The sequence below is a fragment of the Naegleria fowleri genome (genome assembly GCF_008403515.1).
Source record: "Naegleria fowleri strain ATCC 30894 chromosome Unknown tig28, whole genome shotgun sequence".
Classification (NCBI taxonomy): domain Eukaryota; phylum Heterolobosea; class Eutetramitea; order Acrasida; family Naegleriidae; genus Naegleria; species Naegleria fowleri.
Window position 1 is genome coordinate 361,551 of NW_025407960.1, and position 18,861 is coordinate 380,411.

General features: G+C 36.0%; 8 protein-coding genes across 8 annotated transcripts; 3 read left to right on the forward strand and 5 right to left on the reverse strand.

The window, feature by feature from the left end:
* Positions 1-323: 323 nt before the first annotated feature.
* On the reverse strand, positions 324-1,178 carry FDP41_001981 (uncharacterized protein; the record flags this gene model as incomplete). Its single annotated transcript, XM_044705125.1, has 1 exon — positions 324-1,178. The coding sequence occupies one exon, from the start codon at positions 1,176-1,178 to the stop codon at positions 324-326; it is 855 nt and encodes a 284-aa protein (XP_044563624.1).
* A 1,363-nt stretch (positions 1,179-2,541) lies between these two features.
* FDP41_001982 (uncharacterized protein) lies at positions 2,542-5,640 on the forward strand (the record flags this gene model as incomplete). Its single annotated transcript, XM_044705126.1, has 1 exon — positions 2,542-5,640. The coding sequence occupies one exon, from the start codon at positions 2,542-2,544 to the stop codon at positions 5,638-5,640; it is 3,099 nt and encodes a 1,032-aa protein (XP_044563625.1).
* A 166-nt stretch (positions 5,641-5,806) lies between these two features.
* On the reverse strand, positions 5,807-6,900 carry FDP41_001983 (uncharacterized protein; the record flags this gene model as incomplete). Its single annotated transcript, XM_044705127.1, has 2 exons — positions 5,807-5,810; positions 5,909-6,900. The coding sequence occupies 2 exons, from the start codon at positions 6,898-6,900 to the stop codon at positions 5,807-5,809; spliced, it is 996 nt and encodes a 331-aa protein (XP_044563626.1).
* Positions 6,901-7,588: 688 nt separating this feature from the next.
* Positions 7,589-9,559, forward strand: FDP41_001984 (uncharacterized protein; the record flags this gene model as incomplete). The annotated part of the gene is made up of 1 exon (XM_044705128.1): positions 7,589-9,559. The coding sequence occupies one exon, from the start codon at positions 7,589-7,591 to the stop codon at positions 9,557-9,559; it is 1,971 nt and encodes a 656-aa protein (XP_044563627.1).
* A 476-nt stretch (positions 9,560-10,035) lies between these two features.
* FDP41_001985 (uncharacterized protein) lies at positions 10,036-10,938 on the forward strand (the record flags this gene model as incomplete). Its single annotated transcript, XM_044705129.1, has 2 exons — positions 10,036-10,212; positions 10,600-10,938. 2 exons carry the CDS (start codon positions 10,036-10,038, stop codon positions 10,936-10,938), a joined length of 516 nt encoding a protein of 171 aa, XP_044563628.1.
* Positions 10,939-11,184: 246 nt separating this feature from the next.
* FDP41_001986 (uncharacterized protein) lies at positions 11,185-13,169 on the reverse strand (the record flags this gene model as incomplete). Its single annotated transcript, XM_044705130.1, has 4 exons — positions 11,185-11,858; positions 11,918-12,643; positions 12,711-12,785; positions 12,989-13,169. The coding sequence occupies 4 exons, from the start codon at positions 13,167-13,169 to the stop codon at positions 11,185-11,187; spliced, it is 1,656 nt and encodes a 551-aa protein (XP_044563629.1).
* Positions 13,170-13,532: 363 nt separating this feature from the next.
* FDP41_001987 (uncharacterized protein) lies at positions 13,533-16,840 on the reverse strand (the record flags this gene model as incomplete). The annotated part of the gene is made up of 3 exons (XM_044705131.1): positions 13,533-14,286; positions 14,427-16,416; positions 16,546-16,840. 3 exons carry the CDS (start codon positions 16,838-16,840, stop codon positions 13,533-13,535), a joined length of 3,039 nt encoding a protein of 1,012 aa, XP_044563630.1.
* Positions 16,841-17,387: 547 nt separating this feature from the next.
* Positions 17,388-18,713, reverse strand: FDP41_001988 (uncharacterized protein; the record flags this gene model as incomplete). The annotated part of the gene is made up of 1 exon (XM_044705132.1): positions 17,388-18,713. The coding sequence occupies one exon, from the start codon at positions 18,711-18,713 to the stop codon at positions 17,388-17,390; it is 1,326 nt and encodes a 441-aa protein (XP_044563631.1).
* Positions 18,714-18,861: the final 148 nt, after the last annotated feature.

Here is an 18,861-nt window from a genome sequence, read left to right on the forward strand (position 1 = left end):
TTCTTTTTGGTTTGACGGCTCGATATAAACAATCATTTCAAAAGGAATGCCTATAGAATCGTTCGAATTATAAAAAGTCACATCTTGAGAGCATGGTATAGGAAGTACTTGAGTTGTGTTCTCACCACTTGACGTAAATATTGCTCCTTTGATTTGAGGAGTCTTGTTGGAGTCTTGTTCACACTCTTCCCGATCCAGTTTAAAGCAGAAAGACAAATTCAACCAATAACAATCACGCCTATCTCCTCCAGGTTCAACAATAACTTTCAATTCAGAGTTTGGTGAAACAATATCGTAGATATGTTCCGTTCTACTGCCAGAAATTAGTACTGAGCTAGGAGTGAAACTCTTGGAAGACAATTTCTTTTGAATTTCTTCCATCGATTGTGAAATATATTCCATCCAAAATATTCTTTCAATGTTTTAATATCTTTCTTCGAAACAAAAAACGAATGTTCCACACTCGTCTTTTCAATCTTAGAAAGGACAGAATGGTACTGAGATAACACACTCGAAGGAATTGGAGCCTTTGAAATTCCATAATTTTGTTTCAAATGTTCCTTCACAATTTTCAATTTGATGCGCAATGGAATGCAATATTGTGAACAAACAAGTTCAAGAAAAGAGTTTGGAAAACCAAGCAAACAATCCATATCTCCATAATGATTACCATATGTCATGAACACAAACATGGTAAATTCCATAAAATCATATTCTCTGAGTGTTGTAGGTTGTTGTTCTTGTTGCTGTGAGGATAAAAACGAGCAAGAACCATCAACACCATCATAATAAATGGCCACTAATTTGTAAATTCCTCCACCCAATAGATCTGTGATGAGGCGACGTATCAATTGTTTCAAATCTAAAAACTTGGCCAAATAAATGATTTGACGTAACAGGTTGAAAGGGGAATCACCAATCATCATCTTGGTCTCATGCGTTTCATGATTCTCCTTTTTCTCCTCTTCCTCATCATGGTTGTTTTTCTTCTTTTTGCGAGAAGGTTCCTCTTCATTCGAATGTTCATCATTATCTTCTTCATCATCGTCATACTCTTCTTCATAGTCTTCTTCAAAATCATCTTCACACTCTTCCTTTTTAAATATTGAAGTGTCAATTGTATCTGTGTACAAATATTCAAGAATTGCTTCGAAAGCACGTCGATGGAGAGTATTCATCGTTGTTGAGGATGGCAAGGTAGGATCATCTGGATTGAACTTTCAACTTGTGGGTGTCAACGAAAGAGGATGATTTGATTTTTCTAATCGATGACTATCCTCTTGTTTCCAAAGCTGCTACAAGAGTAAAACTTTAAAGTATCGACTCCGAGAGAGAAATATCTTGTGTAAATAATAATCATGGAAGGAAGTTCGAACAATGACATCTGGGATGTGATCAGTCACTTGCTCAGGAGACGAAGAAAAGGACCAACGAAGAAACTGCCGTAAATAATCTTGTTGAGAGGGATATTCTTGATGAAAGGAATCGTCATCCTTGCGTGGAGATGTTATTCTTTCGAAAACGATCGTCCAGTTGATACATTTTTTGGGAGTGAAATTTGAAAATGTCAAATTTCACATCAAGAACACAAAATTTTAAGACCAAAAAGACATTTTTCACTGGATACGTAAAAATTTCCCCGTTCGATGGTTTGGAGATCATCATTTTCTTTGACAACGAATCACTGTCAAATTTTATCGACATTGTTATTGGTTGGAGCAATCTGTGTTTCAAACATTGAGCAATAAGTGTTTATATGTAATACCTCCATCAAATACTCTGAAAAACTAACGTACCATTGAAAAATCCTCACTTTTTACAGGCGAATTAGGAAGGTATCGTGAAAGGATTGCTATGCTTCAATCATTGCTTGTTCTTTAAATTAGAAAACTTAAAGAGAAGAACGTTCATAAAATTTGAATTACTTAAACCTATGATGCAGTATCATCTTCATGTAACACGAAAACAATGAAAGACAATATCTCAAACCTTGTGGCTTGACACAAAGAGTAATCAAGCTAAATATGGTCAATGTTAAGACTGCCATAAATGGTGTGACATTCACAATTGCAACATGAAAGATCGGAAACAATGTCGCTTTGTGTATTGATTATGAAGAGAAAGAGGATTAAACATCAGTTTCGATCCTGTGTTTTAAATATGATGATCTTATGATCTGCAGATTTTCATCAAATTCTCATGAACAAGTGTTGAATCTTTTTGTATTAGTGGGTGATTTACATCTTCTTTCCTGAACTAAGGCGTGTCTCAATTTTATGCATTCTCTACTATTTAGTGTTGTGGGTGCGAGTTGACAAAAGTATGCCATTGAGAGACATACTGAGATTTGATGGACGGACCATATAATTCTGAAAATCATATATGAACATCTTTCTGGTCTATCCTAATAAACATGTTGGTTAACAATTCCATTAGGGGATGTTGAAGTTTTCTTTTGCTTTTTCCGTCCGCAGTTCAACAACACAATAACGTTGACACCATTCCGAATGAATGCAAATTTGTCTTTTTGTTACAAAAAAAATGCTCAAAAGTGATCACAAAGGTTTTTTGTCGTGTCTTTCTTTTGCTGCACAAAGTTACATTTTGGGTTATTCATCCACACTGTTGCCGGAAGGAACTGGACGTGTACAATCCTTCGGAAAGAAGGGAAAGATTTATTCGGGCATTGGAAATAGAAGACGATCAAGGTCGGACGGCAAGACTTTGAAAAAACAACAAGAAGGGTCCAATCTGGTTGATCAACCTTCTTTTGATTCTTTGGAAGATGATCTATTTGATCAGGTTCAACAATTGGTTTTTGCTTCAGGATCTAATGATAGACATCAGTGTTTGATTGATATCGATGAGCTTTTGGAAGAGAAGAAAGAATTTAATGCGAAAATGAATTCAAGAGCGAATGCTTCTGAAGTTTATGATTTAAAAGAGAAATTAGGAGTTCATTCCAAAAAATCATCAAGAGGTGATGATTTGAATGGCAATGATGATGAGGATGAAGATTCTGACAGCAACAGTTCGACAAGCACCGAATCGCCCAACGAAGTTTTTAATTTCAATAATTCAAGCACATTGACAAGTTTAATGCCCATTCGTATACCTTCACGTATAGGAAATAGACCTTTTCGAATTAAGAAGATTGCATGTCTAGAAAGTGGAACGATCATACTCAATGAGTTTGATTCTAAAGTATTTGTGATCGGAGAGGTTGCTGATGGAATGGATTACACAAAGGATGTTACAGAGATTTTTCTAATGTATTTGGACAATTTCGGTTGTAAGAACAAGGTAGAAGATGAACGTGTGGTGGAAATATTTACAGGAGCTGACTTTGCGTTCTTCATCACTGAAACCTCAAACTCTCAAAAGCTTTTATATTCCTATGGACAAAATCGACAATACCAACTCAGTCATCCAAGAATTTGTCATTCAGAATTGGATGAAGCCCTTCGAGTTGACCCAAAGTATTTCAACTATGAAAATCCGGCGATGGTTAGTTGTGGATCACAACATGCAATTCTCGTGACAGATATAGGCAATGTTTACTTTTGTGGACGTTTACACCAATTCCAATCTACAACATTTATTAGTTGTAGAATTTCAACTATTACAACTGGGTGGATGAGAGATTTCTTGAATTCTAAAAACATTTACTTGGGTTCAGATTACCAAAGCATGGTTGCTAAATTTGAAAATTTAGGAATGAACTCAAATAGCTCTTCCACAAAAAACACTCCAGTTGTCATTTCAAAGAAAAACAACTACAGAATATGGCAAATCATCAAAAGCAGAGAAATTCATACAATTTTTAGAAATTGGATTTATCGATACTATACATTATATTTTCCAAAGAAAGAAGCCAAACCAAGAAATGAAGAAGATTCAGACTCAGAATCTGAGTCTTTTGAGTCAACGACAGAACCTTCTGAAGTGACAAGTGAAAACACTCCAAAATGTGACAAATCCACTTCCACGACAATAACCATAGATAATTGTTGTATCAGTGAAGCAAATTCTCAGACAGATCAACCTTTAGCGACACCTTTAGAAATTATGTCGCAAGTAGTCACGGAGTACTATCAGAACCAACCCGAATGTGAAAACAATGTAACCGCGTTTGACATTTTACAATTGTTGAATCATGTATTCAAAGTTGATTATCATGAAAACGTCACAAGTAATAGCTCTTCTCTAGAAACTATTTTTGAACGAGATTTCCAATATGAAATATTAACAGAAATTATTACAAATTCACAATTTTTGAAAATCATTCAAAAGCTCTTAACAGATGAAAGTATATTTGAACGTGTCCTCGTTGAAAAGTTTGCATCACTATCTGCCATCCATTTTGCAAATATCATTTACCAAAAGCGTAATAACCTTGTGATTTATGAAAATACGCACTGCTACACCCAAAAAGGTTTTCACTATGCTAAAAATTTAATGAGCACTTTCTATGAGTCCATGATATTAACTAGTTGTGATAGATTATATCACTTTCCTGCTCGAGGAATATGCCCTCAAATGCTGACATGGAATTTGTTGGATCCTTTTGTTCAAATTGGTCCAAAACATGCCGAAACATATAGACATCGAAATGACTATCGTGGGTCTTCTTTTGAACTGCGAGAATGCTACACTCCTGATCCTTCTCAGCATGATCCATATTTAAACGCTTTTGATGACAACTTTTTGACCATGTTTGGCATGTATTCTGACGTTTTCTATGCAACAAGCTCAGAATATTTATGGTATGAACAGAAGGAACAAACAAAAGATATGAGAGAAGATCAATCAGTAATATCACAATTGAAGGCCATTCACAATCCATTACCTTATGATATTGAAATAGAAATACAAAAGAATAATGATGGTTGTAATGACATTTCATTTTACTTTAATACTCACAAGATAAGGAATAGAGGAAATATTGAAACCATTCAACGTGTGTCGGAGGGAATTGTGATGACCACACTGGACAGGAACTTGTTTACTTTTGGTTCAAATGCTTATTCCGAAATTGGCCAAGTTTCAGTGGTGACTAACTCTTCTCATTTCAACCTTAATGAACAAATGACTGCACTAGAACCTATGAATGTATTTTGTGATCAATATGCCATGGTGGTTGAAGGCAAGAGAGCCCTTCCACATCAACTTGACCCAAAATGGTTTGGAAATATTCCTCAAACAATCCTTTTGAGAAAACTTCTCACACCCTTCCAATATGGAAGCGAAGATGAGAGTAAGGTATTTCCACACACGTTTTACTTCTCTGGAGATAGCTCTGGAGCTCGCTCGATCAACGACGACGATGATGAGAGAGGAAATAATGATCAAGAAAACGATGATGTAGAGCTAAAAGACAAAACCATGACCGAGTTGTTACACAAAGAATCGGAAAAAATTGTTGAGTTTTGTCACTTGTCACTTTTGAAATATCGATATATGCCTTATTTGCACAAATTGAAAATGCACATTTCTTTTGGATTGGACTTTTTCATTGTTTATTTCACATTAGATAATGGAAACACAGCAAAACGCATTATGTCAAGCAAACTTTCTCAGCTTGTGAATTCAGAGAAATTAGCTGATTGTATCATTCTCCTGGCTAACACAAACAAATAATTAAGTCAGTACGTTTTTTTGTAAAAACTTCAGAGAGATCATCACCATTCTCAAAGCTCCAGTCCATTCATTCTCTCTCTGGTCAGTATAAATTATACTTCGATCACTAATCTTGTCATCTTCTATGTACACGTTTTTCGATAATTCAATGCAATTGGGGATTGCTTTAGCTGCATATAAAATAAGTTCCTTCAAGCAAAATAGAAAACTTTTCATTCCTTGGTTGAAGGAATTTAAATTTCGTATCGAGGAATAAAACAGGTCGTACTTCTCTCCACTCTCCAATTCTTTGACAGTGGTGTGACTCCCTTTTGGTGTTATTTTGTACTTGCTAAATCTAAATTTGGATAATTTTTGGGCAATCATGTTAATTAAGAGCGCACACAATCCCCATCCAGCATTAATTTCGTCCCACGACACTTGCTCAGTTCTCAATGTTCCCATTCTTAAGCTGTTAATCATCATTATTCGGCTTGGGTTTTCGTGAATTGAAAATAATTTCTCAGGATTGAATTTCTTCCTGCCACTTCTCATTTGTATTCTTCTATTGTCTTCTGATACATTCTGCATATTCTCCAAATATTCAAAATATGCTTTCCAGTAGCCCTTTTCTATTTCTTGTTGCGAATTGATTTCATTTTGTAAATTCATGGCCTTTCTTCCAACACGACACTGTCGGTCAGTATGAAATAATAAAATCTTTTCTCTCTCTTCAAATTCTTCATTTCTCAGCTTATCCATTTCTTTTTTGTAATTGTTGACATCGGATTCAAGTTCCTCCTTTGACAACTGTTTCTTTTCTTTCAACATTTTCTCGAAAGTGTCACACTCTTTCTTCAATAAATCCTCTCTCCTCGAAAGCTCTTCAAATAAATCTTTCAAACAAGCTCCACACAGTGATTGCTGATTTAAAAGTGATTCCAAACTTTCTCCATTCTCCAATAATTCATCAATCATGTAATTAATTTCTTCAATTCTTTCTATACTTTTGCTATTACTTTGAAATGTATCCATAATGGAAGCCGTTGGTGAATTGAAATCACTCAGAAATACAAAACTCTCATCGAGAGCATTCGGATCGGAAGGAGTTGGAGGAACAAAAACATCTTGAACGTTCTTACATTGAGTACAAGTCATTCGATGAGTCATAATTGTTGGAGAAAAGAATGGATTGATCCATGGAGAGTTTGATGGTGGTGGAGTTTGCATGAGAGCAGCATGAGAAGGAAATGGATGTTGTTGGTGTTGTGAGGGGATCATATATGTTAGAATATTCCGATGATGGTGATGGTTATGATCAATATTAAATAGAAAAACACTGTTCAAAGTTTTAAAAGGTTGTATTTGGAATAAATTATGGCAAATTAATTTCCGAAAGTTTTTAAAAGTACAATCACGAGAGTATTATAAATTTACAAAAAAATTGGACATTCACGTTAATCAATGATCGCAATATTTTTTTTAATAATTTTGTTCGAACAAAAATAATTTTAAAAGTCACACTTGACGGAATAGCTTTTCTTGATCAATCATTTGTAAAATATCTTTGGATGTTAAGTCCTCTGGAGTGGCAGTCATGTCCAAAAGTCCAGCTTGCTGAAATTTAAGCTTGTCACATAATTACGTTCAATATTTTCTAGACCGTTCAAATGGGCTTTTTTGTTATTTTTTGATATGGCCATTTCAAATAGTGAAAGAGCTTTCAAATAATCTCTGTGACTGTCACTCCAATACCATCCTTAAACATTTTTGAAAGTTCGATCATTAACTTGCAAATGAAAAGTATTCAAACAAACCCAATACTTTTAAACATCTTGCTAACGAAAATTTGGCTCCTTCATGATTGTGCAAAACTGCTCACTGAAAATTGTCTGCAGACAGCTTTCGTGAAGTCTCTAGATCCATCTTTCAATTTTTTTAATTTTTCTTTTTGAAAAAAAAATCAAAAATGGATCCAAAGCGGTTGTTGTTGCTTCATCCTCACTCTCAGCGAAGGCTTGGTGTAGTGATCAAACACTTGTGTTTTTTTCCTCTTTCTCATCATGACCACCATCATCAAGAAAAGAAGAATTACTTTAAGAAAATTCATACGGCTTTACCATTGGCCCACTATTCCGGAATGAACGTCTCTGGTTTTTCATCAGGACGATCCTTTCATCAAATTCAAAGAAATTTCACAAGTGGTACCACTAATTTGAGCCACAACATTAAACAAGACTATTCGGCACCCCAAACATCTAATTTATTTAAGCAATATTGGGAATCCATTCATTCTTTCATACAGGATGGTAACAAGAGTCTTGAAGAGAGTATCTGTGCACTTCCTGGATTAAATATTTCCAATATCAACAAGTTAGAAATTCCTGAAGATGTGGCTTATAAACTTGCGCAGTTGTACATGAATAAGCTCGACAAGAACGGTAAAATACGATTTTTTGAGGTGATGGTGATGCATTTTGGAGGAATACCAATCTCAGCATTATTACACATGATGAGATATGATAATAATAGCGACTCTATGGGTCATGAAAGTGAAAATTATTCCAAAATTCTTTCCCAAACAATTGACAAGTTAAGAACATCATTGCAAAATGTACAATTATTAAGCCAAAATGGAGAGCATGTGGAACGTCATATTTTGGGATTTCTTAATTCAATTCAACAGTTGAGAACGACCATAGAGCCATATTATGAAAAATTCCTAGAACAATATATCTTGACACTCATGAAAAAAGAGGTACCTTTCAATTCTCAAAATCTCAATGGCTTGGAGTTTGTTATGCAAATGAGACAAGATTTATTGGATATAATTTCAACGCTCCAAAAACAATCAAACAATATCAACCAGGATTACAAGAAGTATATTTTACCATTTTTACTTAATGATCTCAATACTAATCTTGTTAGGCTGTTGTCTAGTTGGTTCTCTCCATCTTTTCTTGAATGTAAAGAGTTGGATTGGAGACAAACTAATGCTCAATTATTGGAGAAGATTATTTCCTCAGAACGTGTACATCCAATAGCGAGTATGGAAGTATTGAAAAACAGACTTGCACCAACCCCAAATCGAAAAATGTATGGACTATTTCATTCTTCAATGCCAAGAGTGCCGCTTGTGGTGCTACAAGTCGCTCTCATGGATCATATTGCTTCAAATATGCGAGAAATTCATGACGTTAAAAAGGATTTACCTCAGCTTGTGAACACTGCAATTTTCTACTCAATATCTTCCACTCAAAGTGGATTACAAGGTATTGAGCTTGGCAATTACTTGATCAAAAATGTGGTGGGAATTTTACAGAAAAAAAGATTGATCACTGATAACTTTACTGGAGATATTAATCAATTTAGCACCTTGTCACCCATTCCAGGATTTATTCGTTGGTTATCTCAAAAGTTGAGAATTGAGTGTTCCCAAGATGAGGAGCTGAAACAAAAATTTCATGACGAAAAGCTTCTTTCAAGATCTGATATGGATCTCATCAAGCAGATTGCTACTGAAGATCCTAAATTGTTTGGATTTCAATCGTTGGAAGAGGTCAGAATGAAATCTGGATGTGAGCTACTTCTCGCATTGGTCGAATTTATTTTATCGTCACCAGAGGCAACATCTTTACATCCTAGTGACAAACTTCAATCTATTATGCTTCGATTATGTGCCAGGTATTTGTACTCGGAGAAACACAAATCCAAGGCGTTGGACCCAGTTGCTAACTTTCATCTAAGAAATGGAGCATGTTTGGAACGCATCAACTGGAAAGGAGATTTGTCTCAACGAAGATTGAAAGAGAGTTATGGACTTATGGTAAACTACAAATATGTTTTGGAATTGATCGATGAAAATCATCACGATTATGTCATTACTGGAGCAAATAAGATTAGACTTGGAGAATTGTTTGACAAAAGTTTATTGGAATAGATAAATTGGCATAAGAATAAATATTTGTCAGCAATTTACAAAATCGTCTCACCTGTCGATGGTTTCACCAAAGTCCCTCAACACTTGATCTGCAATGCTCTTTCACTAGAAATGTGAGTTTAGAGGGAAATGCTCTTTCCAAAACGATGGAGTTTATTCAAAACGATTTCAAAGAATCATTCTCATGTTTTGCTTCACAAATAATTGATCCATGTGCAGAGAGTGGTGTTTGTTGGTTGATAATACCTCTTAAAATAATTTGCACATCAAGTTGATGGGAAACGCATTCAACTTAACGGTTATTGCTATGTGCATCTGGAGAGGAACATGATTCTCGGCGATTCAGTTTAGGGCAAAAGTACGACACATTCGATGACAGGAGGATCCTCATCATTGCAAACGAATTTTTATTATCCATTTTACAATCACTTGCCACTTGTCAAAAAAAATCAACACCCTCCTCTCTTTCATAAAGAATGAACAGAGCTCTCTCATTGGTTGCTAGAAAGTCCCAAAACATTTCTCTCCATGTCAACAAGAATGGCATGGCTCTCATGATTTTACAATTCAATTCTCCATCTGCTCAACAAAGATTCTTACAAACCATTAGAAAGAGAAACAATCCAGGATTCATGGATACCGTCTCAGGAATGGTACGTAATAGTATTTTACATCTTATCATTCTCATTCATTATTATTATTATTGGTGATGATTCTTATTGGATGTAAATTTGTCAACTTGGGAATGATGGTGTTGTGATGATTGGTGCGACGATTCTCAAAAAATTATTGCGAATCCTGTGATGCGATTGGATTTTTTGAAAACACAACTCCAACACTGTGAACTCGTGTATGATGATTCAACAACAATAATATCATTCCTATCATTCAAAACCACCACTATTGGTGTGTGTACCCATGAATTACAATAATTATAATGTCCTATGACATTTAAAACGATGAACATTTCAAAACTTGGATTCACTCTTCTTGTTGTTGTTCTCTTTATCGAATCAATCTAACAATAATAACAACAATAGTATGAAAGCCCAGAATACAAACTCGATTGTAAACCATTCGAATTCCGTGAAGGTGAACCATTCTTCCTTCTCAATTATTTGGGTGTTGTCATTGTCGCAGCCACTATTGCTTTTGCTTTCATGTTGTGTTTCAGTAGTTTGTTGAGATATACTTTGGTTGATGTTGCTGTTGTTTTGAAGAGAAGTAATCCTCATCCGTTCTTGAATATTAAGAACGGAGCTGATTTACAAGCAACTTTGAATCCAATTTATTTGCCATGTCAACCTTTCACTCACTCGACTGATTTGAAGCAAATGTTCTACAATGAATTGAATAGAGCTAAGAATCAAACTTTGTAAATTTAATCAAAGTCGAAAATTTTGTTTCGGTATCAATCACCTCACGAATATATAATATTTAATGCTAAAATAAGGATCTAGTCATAGTTGTAATAAACACCACCACCACAATTATGAAATAAATGCGTATCAATGAATGAACGGGAATTTATCATGCAAAGTTTTAATAGAATTCATTACATTAATTAAAGGAAGATGATTCAGATTTGTGGCTTTGCCTGCTTTCGGGATGATGTGTGTCCTTCCTTATTCATCTTGGAAACTGAATTTTTGTGAGCTAGCAGTGTTTGGTGTTGGTGTATCGTCATTCAAATCCATTTCAAAGTCTCCACCACCACTCATAGCACTACCTGGAGAAGGATCTTCAATATCATGTGCAAATGTTGTTGGATCTAAAACTCTCTCCTTAGAAGTCGTGAGAAGGGCCTTTTGATAAAATTCTTTGACGTCATTCATGAATTTATCTGCTTGAGCGTTGGCCTCAATGTTCTTCCATTCTTCATCCAATCGAACAACACCATAGGGATTTTGTGGATTGTTGTAATTATAATTATTGACTGTTTGTGTAGAACTTTCATACGTTACAATATAATATGGAAGAATAAGATCCTTATTGAACAATACGTAACTCATTCCATCCGAGCTCTTGAGTGAATGGTTTGACTTCAATTCGCTGATAGTGGTGCTCTTCATTCTTGCATAGTCTTTACTGCCAGATCTTCCAGGCAATACCAAGAAGAGCATAATTTTCTTTTCTTTGGTGATAATGGGGCTGGAATTTGCTGATGAGTTTGTAAAAACATATGGTGCTGAACCTTTAACATTATTCTTGCAAATCCAATCAATGTTATCGTCGGAATAGTCTTGAATATCCATAAAGGTTAAAATTGGTTTGACTTCAGAGTATTTGATATTCATATCTAAAACAGTGATGAATAATATGAGAATTGAGTAAAAATTTGTTGCTAAAATAACTTACCAAAAGCAAGGTTGTGACGAGCTTGCTCAAATGCTTTTACCAGCCATGATGTGACAATATATTTCACCTCAGTAACTTTGAATTGTGACTTTTGTTGGCAGAGTCTATAAAATTCACTTTCAGCAACTCTAAAGTGGATGTGTGACACCTCATTACTGAAGGTTCTTTCAGGTTTAAATGTAAATGTACGAGCTTCATCCCTTTCCAATGTGTCATATTCACCAGGAAGATACATTCTATTTCTCTTTGCCTCTTCCTCATCATTGAGACCTTCAGATGTGCTAGTACTTGAAGTAGAATTGCCAATCCAATCAGACAATCCACTTGAATTTGATTTGGAACGGAATTGCTCAACTTGTTTGGTCAACCTGGCTGTCTCCTTCTTTTCTAATTCAATCATTTCTTTCATTCTAGTAATTCTTTCTGTAAGGATTTGAACATTGTTCTCATACTTTGGCAATGTAATATCTTCAAAGTAATTCATTGGTGGTTTTTCTCTTTGTTTGCCATTATTTTGTTCTTCAGTCTCAATAACTTCTTTGGTTTCTTTCAAGACACGTTTCACTTTGATCTTTGGAATTTCTGGGCGTTTTGGCAATTCACCAGTCAATAATCCTTCCATTGCATCCTCTTCACGACCTTTGCATCTAATCAAAGCATCTCTAATTTCTTTGGTTTTCTTTTCCGGCATAATTTGTTTGATACTTCTGACCTTTTCTTTGTAACCTTTAATGTGTTGAGCAATGAAACCTTCTTCATCTTCTTCGATCACTTCAATTTCCCTTTCAACTACAACAGTCTTTTTTCTTGACAAAATATCCTCTCTTTTCATTTTCCTTTTCAACACTCTCGTTCAATAATCGGGTTACTATGATGAATGAGGGTTGAATTGAAGAAACGGATTCAGTGTAACGGAAATAAAAGGGAGTCAACAGTTAAAATTGATCATCATAATCATGAAATTCAAATAAATCACAGATTTTCAAAATAGAAACAAATGCAATGTTCATCAGAAACATCGTACATTTAGAATACTCGTCGGAATGAAGTGCTACTGCTACTACTACCTACCAAGTTTAGATCGGGCCAAATTCAAATCTCGTTGGAGAAGGTGTTTGAGTTTTGGTGAGGAAACTTTTGTGAGTAACTGTTCAATTTCTTCCAAGTCTGTGGTTGTGAGAGCATCAATGGTTTTGAAGTACTTCTCAGCGAGAGGATTTTCTTGTTGTGGTTCAATAATTGAGCTGATCATGATGATGATGGTCTGAGTTGATCGGAATTTGGTGATGACGAGTCAGCTTTTCTAATGAGTTTCAACTACAATAAAAGTGATTTTGTCTGAACAACAACAATGATTTTATGTTATTACAATAATGTTGAAATGGATGATTGAATATCGACGCTAAATTGGATCTCTCGGATTTTTTTTTAATTGGTTTTTCGAACTTGAAATTTCTTCTGGAATAGTGAACTTTGATCTGGGAGTAAGAACAACAGCATTTCTGGTTCATCTTTCCATTACCTTTCATTTATTGAAGTTCGAAACGGTTGTATTGTGGTGTTTGGTGCCATTTCTAAATGTCCTCCCTAGATGTGATTTTTGATGCTTGTTATTTCATGGGCCTACTGAAGTAATTGAGACAGAATTCTTTAATAATGTCATCATATCCTGTTTTTCTTCAACACCAACTCTCACTTGCCCTGTTTCAACAATTTCCCTAAACTGCTGTTCGATCTGATCTGCAATTTCAAGATTTTCAGCCATAACTTCCACAATTGGTACCTTGTTTGTTAATGATGATACTGTAAACAAAGAAACACACACTAAATGCTCTTTGAAAGATGATCGTGCTAATGCCTCACGAAATTGATCAAGCTCTTGCATTGTTTTTTGAGAGCTCAATTCTTTTTGGATAATGATTGTTTTACTAAGGGTCATGTAATTGCAAAAAGTTTTCATTGCTTTTGCTGTCAACTTCGATCCAGTGAATCTTCTAAAAGCTTCTTGAAGTTGTTTTTTATCGACTCTCATATTTCTGGCTATTCTGGGCATGTTAGCTTTCAATTTTTCTTTGTGAGCTATTCCGACGATTATTTGGTGTGCTTTGTAAATGAATAAACAGGCCTCAATCCAGTCAAATATTTGATTCTCTTCTTCTTGTTCTAATGGAGTTTCATCAATAAATTGGAATTGAAGTATGGTCAAATCTTCAATAATGGCAAATGAACAAGGAACCTTTTTACTACCCGAGTCTACTGTAATGCTTGATTTAATTTCAAATGAAGACCCAATGTCTAATTTGTTCTTAACCAGCTCATTCGAAATAACTGCAAATTGTTCTTTATTTTCATTGGTAAATTTATAAAGCCTAAAATTGAAAGGCAACCTTTTGGGTGATCAAAGCCGCCATTTTTTCATGTTTCTCTTGATGGAGTGTTGTAGAGATAGCAAATTTATTATTGAATTACACCATTGTCACTCTTAATTGTAAAAAGCTTCTTTATTTACTTTCGTGAGTGATAGTGAGTGTGCAGATCGTGATGAGCTTCTTCACTGCAAGGTTCGTGGTAAAATTCCTTGTATAATTGTTGCACCTCCTTGTTGTCGTGACTCTTTCTAATGACAGAGGCCTCATCCAACTTGTAAATGGACTGAAGTCTTCTCTTGATAATATCTTGATGCTCAAGTTTTTCAACAACCTTTGGCTCTCCACCTCCACCCACGCATCCACTTGGACATGCCATCATTTCAATAAAGTGGTACTGTTCTTCAGGTTTCAAGGTCTTGGTGTATTCAACGAGTTTCTTCAAATTTCCAGATCCATGAGCAACAGCCACCCTAATATCTTGACCTAAAATCTTAATGGTTGCTGAACGAATGCCATCCAATCCTCTCACTTCTTCCAAGTTTAACTTTGGAAGTGGCTTCTTTTCAAGAATTTCATAGGCAGTTCTGAGAGCAGCTTCCATGACGCCTCCTGTCACACCAAAAATTACAGCAGCTCCAGTACCCTCGGCAATTGGTGAATCGTAGGCAGGGGACTCCTTTCCTACGGTGGTTTCATCCAGGTCATTAATTTGATTCATCTTGAAAAGTTTGCCCAACTCTCGGGTTGTTAAGACATAATCGATATCTGGAATAAAGTTGCCTTGAGCATCCTTGTGACCCATTTCAGGTCGTTGAGCCTCACCCTTCTTGGCAGTACAAGGCATAATAGAGACGTGAATCACTTTCTTACCCTTCAGAACATGTTGCATCCTTGGAGTCCAATACTTTCTCACTACTGCACCTAACATTTGTTGTGGCGATTTACATGAAGAGACGTTTGGAATAATCTCTGGGAAATCTTTTTCAACCAAGTTAACCCAACCAGGACAGCATGAGGTGTACATTGGGAAGGGTCCTGGAGGGTTGCTGGTCAATCTTCCTATCAATTCTGTTCCTTCTTCCATAATGGTCAAGTCCGCCGAGAATAGAGTGTCGAAAACATAGTCAAATCCGAGTTTTCTAAGTCCTTGAACTAATTGAGCAGAAGTGTAATACCCTGGCTCTTTGGAGAATTCTTCAGAAATGGCAACTCGAACAGCTGGTGCCGTAGAAGCTACCATTACATAATCTTTCTCTTTGCCTACAAACGCGCTGGTATGCTTCTTTTGCATTAATAAATCGGCCACTTCATCTAGTTGGGCCTTAATAGTAATTGCTCCTACAGGACAAATTTGGCTGCATTGACCGCATGCAATACATGGAGATCTTCCTTCAGTGAAGTTACTGACCTCACTCAAAATCAAATTCAATTGTTGTACTTGTTCGTTGTGACCTCTTCCAGACATGGAGAGAGCTTCACGGTCTTGGATGAAGTTACAAGTTCTAATACATCTTGTACATCTAATACACTTATCGGGATCAATTTGAATTGGTCCTTCAGTCAAATAATCAGGAGTTCCAATGTTGGACACTTTCTTAAACTCTTCAGAGGTGTCAGTGTAGAAATCTCTCAAGGATGGAGGAATGTCCTTCTTGGAAACATGATACTTTTCAAGCAAGTTTTGAAACTCACACATATTATTTGCAGAGCATGAAGGGCAGTCCAAGTTGTGATGAGAGAGCATAAATTTCAATACGGATTTAGCATTATCGTAAGTTTTTTGAGTTTGAGTCCAATAACAACCTCCCTCTTTTACCTTATTTACACAAGAAGGTACAAGCTTGGTTTGATTGTCCGTTTGAGGGTACATGTGACGACCAGTTCGTCTAATTTGCTCTTCAATGTCATGAGGGTTAATTTCTTCTTCAACAAGACAAATTCTACAGTTAGCTGGTGAGTGTTCCTTCAAACGAGGATGATAACACAAAGTTGGGATGTCAACTTTGGCCTTTTCATCGATAACACCGTTAGTTTTTGTAATCATATCATTGAAGAATAATTGAGCCTCCAAAATTGTGCTTCCTTTAGGAACTCTTATTGGAAAACCATTGAGATAAATGTTTACCATTTCTATACACGAGAATACAATCCGAAATACACAATTAATACGATCATTAAGATTTCAAATGGGAGAGAATAATATCATCATAGGTGATTAATGTTTCGACTCGTAATCATAAGTGTAATGATCATACTTACCAGTACTTGCGCATTCCTGAACGTTGGATGTATACTCTCCAAAACTATGCGAGTGAGTGGGTTTATCAGGATGATCTCCCGATGATGATTGTTTTCTGCAGGAACCGTTTCCACCACATCCACCACCTCCATTACAAGCATAGTTTCTTCTAGTGCTATTTTGTAGGAAAGTCTTTTGTTTTTCAATCAAAGAAAGAGAAGGTGAGGATGCTCGGGTGGAAGAAGACAAGATTCGGTAAGCATTCTTTCCACTCTGTTGTATCCAGCTCGCAGTAGATTTCAATGGTAACTTCATTGTGTTTGTTGTATCGAATTGCGACACTATACTGTTTTTGAATCGCGTTATTGTTGTTGTTGTAGTTTTTTTGTTGGTCTTGTTATGGATAGGATCGTTGGCTCGCGCAATATGGTATTTTTTAAAAACAAAGCTCATCACAGGCCCTAATAAGGAAAAAGCAACTCGGTCTTTGTAATGGTTATTATGATCAACATTCATAACATTAAATTAAGAATGTCAAGATGATGGTGATTCACCTTTTGCCACCACATTCATAACAAGAAAAATGAAAACGTGGTTTTCGCAAAACAATTTCATTAATGACCATCCCAAACCCAGATCCGAAATTTCATCGGTCGGACCCCCAGTCATCTCTAATTTCAACCATGAATGAAACGTTGAATGAGGCGACTCTACATGATAACTAAATATGTGTAATTTAAAACAAGTCTCACAAGAGGATATTATATTTTTCGTTTTACAAAATTGAAACTCGCCTTTTGGCATAGTTGTCTGTGAGAGGAGGATCAAAAATTAGTCGTACATGGCTTCTCTACAAAAAAGCCTAATGCTTCTTTGTAGGATGAGCCTTCTTCTTGTGGTAGTGATGTTTCTTCTTCTTCTTCTTTCCAAAACCTCGGACAGGAACAGTATCGTTGTTGTCTTCCTGAACCTTATGACAAATGGTCTTAAATTCAGCACATTTGGTGATGGAGGCTTTGGCGCGACACACTTGCTTACCACCCTCTAGAGCATACTTGCAACAGACTCTTTGACCTTTGGATTTGTTGATACATTTCTTGCTGTGTCTCTTCTTTACACAACGTTTTGGAAGATGTTCGTATTGAGTACAGAATGGAGTGAATTTGTAAGAAGCGCAATAGTACAAGGTCTTTCTCTTGAGACAAACACGGACCTTTCTGTATTCATCACATTGTCGTTCCTTCTTCCATCTGATACAGTACTTGATCTTCTTCTTGTTTTTGCATGGTGGTGGATTGTAGTTATCAGGTTTTTGAACATAACCATCTCCAGATGAGGCTGGTTGAGCACAGTATTGAATATAACCAGTCTTCTTACAGAATTTAACGTTTTCATACTTGTCACAGGTACTTCTCTTGGAGAATTCAGAACAAATTCGGTGACATTTCTTGAAACAGACCTTCTTGAAAACCTTTGGTGGAGCATATGGATCTGGCTTACCCTTTGGAACCTTCACAGCATTGTGAGGAACGTACAAATCTTGAGTCTTGACTTCAACATACTTGCATTCCTTTCGGCATTTGTTGTGATGCTTGACACAATATGAGTCAACCTTATAATGAGCACATCTTCTCTTATGGTAGCATTTCAATTTGGGAATGTATGAATACAAGTCACATCGGGCATATGGATCTGGCTTCTTATTGGCTTGAGCATAACTGTCGACACAAATTTCACGGAATGCCCATTCACTACACAAACCGTTGTATCCTTTCTTCTTGCAACTCTTTCTAAAGTCTTCCTGGACACAGGTCGTGAGTTTCTCAGACTTGGCACACTCTGGTCTTGTACCGTGAGCAACACAGATGGTGCTTGGACCTTCCCATTTCAAACATTTCTCACGACGTTTGTACTCAATACAACGTCCTTTACCAACGGTCTTGTATTGAACACAACGTTTGGTCGTTCCTTCCCAATCATAGGTTGAACATTCACCCTTAATGGAGTCATATCGAACACATTTCCTGTAACAATATTTTTGATGATCTCCGTAAGAATCTACATGTTTTGGTTTTGGAGGTGGTGGCTTTGTGACCACATGGTTAGCTTGGGTAAGCACAATGCAAAACAATAATGCAATACACGAGCTTATTGCTGCTGAAACAATTAATTCCTTGCTGCTTCTCATACCAACAGACGAGGATGCAGTGAAGAATTTTTTAAACTGATGATCAACTATTATTAATAATAACCAGAGACTCGAAAAGAAATATTTATTCATTAAGTTTTCAACCAATGGTTAGTGTGGTTCATCAACTGTTTTAACAAACAAGGAT